This window comes from Phaethon lepturus, unplaced genomic scaffold (genome assembly GCF_000687285.1).
Source record: "Phaethon lepturus isolate BGI_N335 unplaced genomic scaffold, ASM68728v1 scaffold15293, whole genome shotgun sequence".
Taxonomy (NCBI): Eukaryota; Metazoa; Chordata; class Aves; order Phaethontiformes; family Phaethontidae; genus Phaethon; species Phaethon lepturus.
In genome coordinates this window covers 2,369-11,017 of record NW_010529847.1, presented here as the reverse complement: position 1 = coordinate 11,017, position 8,649 = coordinate 2,369, and the positions used below count along the sequence as shown (strand labels likewise).

The 8,649-nt window shown below is 35.9% G+C and overlaps 1 protein-coding gene across 1 annotated transcript in view; it reads left to right on the top strand.

Annotated features, from left to right (window-relative positions):
* The window catches only part of PRDM5 (PR domain containing 5), a gene marked incomplete at both ends in the record, with an annotated part of 54,947 nt that extends 54,004 nt beyond the window's left edge, over nucleotides 1-943 (top strand). The window contains one exon of the mRNA XM_010284070.1: nucleotides 850-943. Coding sequence (XP_010282372.1) covers nucleotides 850-943 — 94 coding nt within the window. The remainder of the gene's footprint in view (nucleotides 1-849) is intronic.
* Between the last annotated feature and the right edge of the window lie 7,706 nt (nucleotides 944-8,649).

The following is an 8,649-nucleotide window of genomic DNA, read 5'->3' as shown; positions in this document are numbered from 1 at the left end:
CCCCCCCCCCCAATTTGAAATAATTCTTATATCAGCAAGGCGCTGTAGCCTTAAAGGCTTGATTTCCAAAGACAAGCTCAGTGTATGGTTTAGTGCTAGTGACAATTACAATATACTTCTTGTGATCAATTCTCTAAATGCAATCTTATTCTCTAGCATTTGTGACAAACTAGATAGGATCCAGTATGCCATTTGTGTTGACTGATGTCACTGAGAACTTGCACTTTTGAAGGATTGTTGTCTCTCGTACTTCAGATGACCTGGTGGCTGTGTTTCGTTCATATGAGATAGTCAGAAATCATATGCACAAATCTCCATGGAGACCTTTTAAAGCTCCAGTTCAAGTTCGCAACAGGAAAAGTTATACTAGGTTAGGCAAACTATTTTCATTATATTTCATAACGTAATAAAATTTTGTGAAATTATAAGCTTTTAAAAATAGACCGATTTATGAAGATTAATTTTATTAGGTAACCAAATTATTGTTTGCTGGTTTAGAAACCACTATCACAGATACCAAACTGAGAAATAGGTGTCTTATTCTTGCAATAATGAAAATACACAGAGGTGAATTGGGCATTTTTAGTAGTAACTGTTTAGGAAATAATAAACTTAGGAACTGAAAAGCCAGTTTATTTTGGCATTAATAAGAGGGTTTTTTAGAAATTTTAGAAGAAAATAGAAAGAACACCTATAGCTAATTCCTTAGAATCTCTGCCTGATGTGATGCTATCAGATCTATAATGGAGATAAAAGTGGTCAATGTCAACACAGTTAAAATATCCCATATTTCACGTCTTTTAAAGCTATGCTGAAGCTTTTGTTCTTGTCTTTCCCCACCCCATGTAGACTCACACAGGAGAAAAAGAGAAGATTTGCCCATATTGTGGACAGAAGTTTGCAAGCAATGGAACACTGAGAGTTCATATTCGAAGCCACACAGGTACAGTGTTGTTTGTTGTAATGAACAGAGAAGATTTTCTAAATATATAACAGGGTGTCTGTAAGTGTGTCCACAATTTATGTATCTACAAACAGAAATGCAAATTTACAGGTAGGCCTAACACAAGCATCTTTTTCAGACACTTTAACTGCTTAATGTGTAAAACCATATTCTATTCTCAACTGTAATTATGTATGAATGTGTGTGTGTATATATATATGAACATTTACATCTATATACAATGTGAATTCATTAATCTCTGTGGTTGCTAAGATGTTTTGAAAGTCACATTTCGTGTTGATGTAACTTCTGACCTTATCACAACCTGCATGTTACCGAAGTTAGAATGTTCTACCTTAAGTATGCTTTAACTCAAAATTTATTTTCTGTTGCAACATCTGACTTACTCTGCTAGTCTCCTAATATTCCTAGGTCCGAGTTATGCAACTTCTTGTATGTTGCCACTCAGACTGCATTACTGTTTCCCTATCATGATATATATGGTCTTCTGTAAACACACTGAAAATTAGTTGTGTTGTCATGTTGATAGTTTTATTTTGGGAGCTTATGCTTTCATTCAAATAAGTGGCTGGCAACTGGAAGGGCTTTCTTTGTGATATTTTGTTTCCAACATAAAATGGTATAGATTTGCCTTTGGCAGTCAAAGCGTTGGTTAACAAGTAGCCTTCCTATAACATTCCATTTACTTCGCATAAGCAAATTTCATTTACAGGGGGATAACAGAATTGGTGTGTTTAATCATTTGGCTTTCTATTATGTTTGGAAAAGTCTTAAATCAGTCTATCAAAAGCACCTCTTAGGATTACAGGTTTTACTAGTTTTTGATATATTGCGTTTTTTGGATTTGACTGCTATTGACACTAGCAAATTTTTATCCTGGTACTGCAGTCAGAATAAAAGGCTAAAACTGACTTTTATCTTCATCTCTTATTCTTTACTAAGTTCTATGTTTGGAACACTTATCCCTCATAGCAGCAGTATAAAAACATATACATATAAGCCTTCATATATGCATTCTGCTCAGGTGGTTCGCATGTACTGTATAGTCATAGACAAAAAAGACATTGAAGGTCAAAGCTGGCAAGACCCAGAATTGCAATGCAGCAGTTCTGTCCATTCCTCCTCTTCATTCTTGGTTCGTTCTTCTACAACTCCACCTTATGAACTCCTTTCAAAGTCCTTCCTGCACAATCTCACCTGTTCTGTCTTTCTCTTCATTCTTCTGTCCTGTAAGCTGTAGGTTTCTCTTCTTTTCTTGTCTTCCTGAAGATGTAGAGAGAGAGGGGGAAAAAAAAAAAAAAAAAGCCCTAGCCCTCATGGAGTATGTGGTGTGAGGATTTGGAGAACCTTTGGGGACTGTGCCTTTTGGAAAGGAAGCAATTCAATAGCATTGTTAATTAGTCACTCGGCACATCAGTCCAGGCTTCTGGGAATATGACTTCCTCGATGTCTAATCTATGTCAACTTTTTTTTTTCTGTTTTAATTATGGATATTTCTTTACTTTCACCTTGCCATCCTATGAGGAACTACATTACCCTTTAATTTTCTGATATTTTGGCATACTAGGCTTTCATGAAAATTAGGACTTTTGTAGGTTTTTTTTTTTCCCCAGTGCTTAAAGGAATATCAAAATGTTATTCTAATTCTTCATTAAAATCTCAGGATTCACATTGCAATGTTTTTTGCAGGCACGTCTGCTTTATTTCCTTTAATAGTGTGGTGCTTTTGTTGTTTCTTATTTCACCGGCCCTTTCCTTAAACCTTAGGTATGTTTTCTGTGTACTATCAATGTTATACGTCAGTTTGCACAGAGTAGAAAGGCCCTAGTTTTTCTAGTTTATAGTGCAGATAGCACTTGGGAAAATGTTTTATAGCTGAGTGAAAATGCTTTTCACACATGTGCTGCTACCAGTTACATTTAAAGTTTTAGCTATCTCAAGGAGGCTTTCCTAAATTAAGGAGTTAGGCTAAGGTGTTTCAACCACACACCAGAGACCTCTAACCTTGACTGTAGAGCCTTGCAAAATTTGTAGCCACTATTATACGAGAAACAGTAAACAGACATTTTGAACTTACTTCAAGTAGGACGACACTGAAGATTTCCGGTACATTTGTAAGTTAAATATGGTGGGAGAAACTACCTTGCCAGGAGATGATACAGGTTGGAATTATGGGAATACACAGTGTGAAAAATACTTAGGAAGGAATAACACTGCAGAAGGAGGGAAACATTCAAGGCCTCTTTCTTTACCTTAAAACCTAGAAGCACTTGTTTTAAACAGAGTTGCTAATTCAGGAAAAATGCCTTGCTAAATTCATTTATCATGACCTGTGATGAATAAGCTCTGGTCTTTTCCTCTTCCAGTCTAGCTGCTATTGTGATGTCAGTCACATTTTTGGTGGAAAATTTTGTGCTTCACATCCTTCACTGTGAGAATCAACTGAAATACATTTTCATGGTTGTTTTTGATGTCATTCTGTTATGATTCCTGACCATTTCTCGACTACCCTGATGAAATGTGGGCGGAAAAAAAGAGGGGGGGAGCTGCTACTAAGTTGTGACTTCTGGTTTTAAAAAATAAGTCTGTAAGTTATATGTCAAAATGCCTTATGTGAGGTTTAGTGAGAAAATGCCATAGTTAGATTCATGTTGTACTTCTATAGAGATGTTTTTGACTTAGTGCTGTACCTGAAGACTTCACTCAAGTTGTTCACGATCATAATACATGCAGACTAATTACAAGAGGAAATTGTCAAATGTTCAGTGGGCCTGAAGAAGCATAGCTTTCTGAGGAATAGCTTGCATCATTTCCAAAGAAAGGGTAGTTGGTGAAGAGAATCAGTGTCATCTGCAAATGGTACAAAAGAAACGTTGAGGACTCATTTGATGGCTTTTAGTAATAAAAGTCACTGCATTGTGAAAATCCATGACAACTTTTCAGGGATTTTCTGAACAGTAAAAAATTTTCAGTTCATCAAACAGTGCAGCCTCAAACTTGTTTTATTCAGTGATGGATGTTTGGTTTCTAAATGTTGCAGTGTTTAATACTGATGCTCTTAGCATCTATTAAATTATGTGGTTTTGAATTAATCAATTCAAAACCGTGCCCTCTTTTTTTTTTTTTATCAGACTTCAAAGTATCGCTTTTCATTCTGAGCTAGAAGTGAAACGACCAGTCACTGTCTGTTTTTAAAGACATCATTCATCTTGAAATCAGATGATTTCAAGGCCAGCTGGGGCTAAGCTTTTGGTGCAACTAAGCAGTACACCATAAGTGTAAATATTGTGAAGACCTTCATGTCTTAGTGATTACAGCTGATTACATTTGAGGTCCTGGTACAGCCATTTGTGTTACCCCATTTTCTGTGCGTGTGGTCAGCTAGACTTTGTTTTGTCAGCTACTTTGTATAAGAGGCTTTGTTCTGTATTTACCAACTAAAGCCAGGCAGAGCTCTTTTAAAGAGAGTTGTGTATTAATTTTTATCCTTTTTTTATTTATAAAGATTCTTTATAAAAGCTGAGGTTCTTGGATACCCTCCTGGTCCTGCTTTGGAATTGTATTTTTGCTGTGATTAATAATCCATATACAAAAAGAGAAGCTCAGTAGGGGTTTGGGTTTTATTTAATATGCAGCATGTGTTCTGAAATATTGTTACTCACAGATGTATGTATGCTTCTTCGATAAGCAATTTTCTTCCTTCTCTTATCTTAGAGTAAGACTCTCTAAATGAGCCCTAACAGTACTTTGCCTTTTGCAGAAACTGAGCTGGTTTGGGGTGAGTGAACATGTCTGCATGTGTATGTATAGAGGGAAGGAGTTGATGTTTGTGTCTGAACCTGGCGTATTACTCTGTAATTCATCATCTGGGTTTCCAGCCTTGGCATGACAGAGACAGCGCTCTGTAGGTCAGCTGAAACACTATAGCACATTCTCCCTCTGCTGTATCCTGTTGGTTTATGACTTTTTAGGGTCAGAGGGAGCTGGGGTTAATTCAGCAAAAGAATCCTCTGACTGTGATATAAATTCCTTGGCTTGTTCATAAATTGTAAAAGAAATTCTATGGTCTGCTCTTTGGGCTTGAAAACTGAGGGCCAGGAGGTTAATTACTTCCCTAAAGTTTCAAGCAACTTTCAGTGTTAACAGTTACTGGCTGTGGTTTGTGCAGCTCCGCAGTTGACCTATACATAGGTATTTAAATATATTAATTGCAGTCTTGTGTGTATGTGTATGTATTTGTGTGTGCCTATGTTATACACACACACATATATACACACACACGCATTTTACCTCTCTGATATTTATACTGTTTTCTTAATTACTTCTATCCTAATCTCTTCCATCTTTGGGATGTAGCACATCAAGTTGTGGAACAATGAAAGTTGTTGGGAGGTAGTTTATATTTGCAGGTTAATTTATTTTTGAGTTAAGAGAATCGAGTGTTTTAACTGTAATTCTGTCCTTTCAATGCTGTCTTTACGCACTCCATTACATAGGTGAGGGACAACTGATAACCATACATGTCTTCCAGAAAATGCTTACACGTGCAAATGCAGGTTAAAACGTAAGCTTATTTTACTTTCCCCATCACATTTAGTCAAAGTCCTGATAAAAAGCCAGTAAGATATCTATGACTTTACATCTGTCCTAAATGTTTTCTGAAAAGATTAATTTTTCTATTTTATACCATTTAAAAGCCATGACTCTAATGTGGCATTCTTACATGTTATATTCTCTGGTATGTGGAAAAAGCAGCTTTATTTTGTAAGCACGAGTTGAGAAGATTCTTTGTGAATTTGCTTCTATATACGTGAATAAAAGATAATACCAAGAGATTACATTAAAACAGCAAAAAGCATTCCGACCATGGACTTCCATATCCTTTGTGTCAACACAGTTAAGCTTACCTTTTCAATTTCCATTTCCATAATTAAAGACTGTTTTATAAGCTTGTGAAAACATTTCATCTACTTGTCCCCTATAACTTTTAAGTGCTGATTGAGATATCTCTAATCCTCTGCATTGAGAAACCCTGACGTTATGGCCCTAACTTTGTCATTGTAGTCACATTTCTACAATTTGATTAAGTAGGCATTTGAGCATATCTAAAATCATAGTTAAGGTCCAACTGTATAAAAGTCTAGGTCCAAATTTTGCACTTTTATGTAAAAATTCCCGAGTAACCAAACAAAATATTAGTTGTGGAGTTATAATAAAAATATTTGGTTATTAACAGTAGTTCAGTCATCTATGAACATAAAAGACTTCAAAGTAGTTGAAGGAAGTAATGAGTTGAAGTACAGTATAACTCTTGTTTATTACTGTGTAAAATATGTCTCCAAAGTTTTAACAGCTAAACAGACAACTGTTTGTTCATGGATATAAGAAATAATGTACAGCCAGGATCCTCACTGTAGCAAATCTTCTGGCAAATTACATGATAAGTAATTTATATTTTCTTACATTAAAAAAAAAAAAAAAGATAAAAGGGAAGCTTAAAGGAACTTCCTCTCATATCACAATGAAGTATGTGAGAAAATGTATCTGTATCTAGTCAGTGAACAGCTTGCAAATGTCTACAGATAGGTTGTTTCTATTCAATAACTTATAAATGATCTCTTTTATCTACCAAATTTAAAAAGGAGCTTGCAGAAGACCTCAAAGGTAAGGATTCTGCATTTCTAAACCTTTCAGTTTATACATCATTGTCCTATTTATCTCCAGACAACAGTTAAATCTTTAAAAGTACCTGTAAAGTTTCATGCAGCTGTCAGCTTCTTGTTGTCTGCTTCCATGAACGAAGAAATGTTCTTATAAGGGATAGATTATTTGAATGCTAGTGACGTCTTTAGATCAAATGAATTACTGATTGATTAACACATGTACTTTAAAACATTGGGTTCACTGAAGTCATAGATGTTAATGCTCCATTCATAGGGAAACTGAATTGCTTGGTAATTGCTGAATTATTCGAATAGCATTCAAATTTTTTCTTATTAAATATGTGACCATTTTTAATGAATGGGAAACGCATTTGGCTGACTTACATAAAAGCAATTCTAGTTCTCCCTTGTGCCTGGAAAATACACAAGTATTGGAGCTTGGTTAGAAAGCATTCACAAATACACAGGCTTAGTGTTGTTCATTATCGGTGAAGAAAAAAAAAAGGCAGAAATATTTATCTCTTGTCTTCAGAGTCTGCCAGGTTTGAATGTTGGTTAAAATGAAGAATGCATAAGAACTGTCTCTTAACTGACCCATACCTGAGTACTGTTTTCCCGTTTCTCTCAGGCAACAGGGCTGTTCTCGGAGCAGTCAGAGAGCTATCCCTTTCTTTATCTGGCTGACTGTAAGTGTAGAATTACATGTATATTTGGTGTTTCTGGGTCTTGTCTTGGCTGACATCCACAAGTCTTTTATCTTTCAAATCATTAAGTTGTTTGGTTCTTGGCATGAGAAAGCTACTCCTGTGTGGGTACTTCTGTACCTTCTGAAGTGCTAAAGTTTGAGTGTTTAATGGCTGAAAATCAGGCAGGCCAGAATTCTGTATGGGCTAGATCATTGTTTTTATTGTCTAGTCCAGATTAAGAGAAGTCCAGGTGTTGTAAAGAGAGCAGCTAGCTGCTGCAGTTGGCCAAGCTTCTTGATTACTCTCCTGTTATTTTCCCTTCCTAGAACCCCTGGTCAAAGTTATAAAAATGCTTAAGAGACCTAGGGTATTAAATGCTTTTGAAAATGCTACTCAGTATCTAGAAAACTGCCTCCTCTACACAAGAGGAAATTTGTTATTTTGAAGAAGTGTTTCTCTTCTCAAGGGCCACTTTACATGCTGTACAACACCAAGGTGGTGAAATTTACTCATATTTTCTTAAAGTGAATATTTAATCTTCATTCAATAATTGCTTTTTCTGGCATTTTCTAATTCAAGTTCTGTTGAAATCACTTGGTTCCTTGAGTTCCTATTTAGCATAATTTTAATTCCTGATGAAGTTCTTTTCATGTGGGAGAAAATAAGTTCTGTGTATCTTAGGTTTCTTTGTTGTACATATTTGTATAGTACATTAGCTGAACGCTGTACAGTTAAGGACACAAACTTGCTTTTTAATTTGATGGAAACATCATATACAGAGCAACAGCAGCTGAGGATAAATGTGTAAAGCTGTCAAGTGCTCTATATGAACAGATAACGTTCTAAAGCATATGTCACAGATTATCATTTTGTTATATCCGTTAACCTTTTGCCCATCCTTACTTGCTGCTGAATGCTGTCATCACCTCAAATTATCTCTGACTAAAAAAACCCTCTTGCAATTCCCATTCTGGGCTGCCCTGTTGATCACCTGGTATGGAGTGTTGCATGTGTGATCCAGATGGCCCCCTTGCCTCCGAATTCCACCCCAGGTGAACTGCCTTCTTTCCACCACAGTTAGGCAATGGTGGAGTCTCCCTTCTTCCCCTCTCCCCTACCCCAGTCTTAAGTTAGGTTTCTAAAAAGGATTATACTTCACCATAACTGTTCTGAAAATTGACATTTTGAAATAATACAGTCATACATACATATATAAAAAAAAAAGAAAGTCTTCTAATCGATATAATACGTAGTTCAACATCTGAAAAGGAGCTATATTTAGAAGGTGGTAAATGGTCTGTGGAAGATTCTGAGGGACCACATTGCCATAATTAGT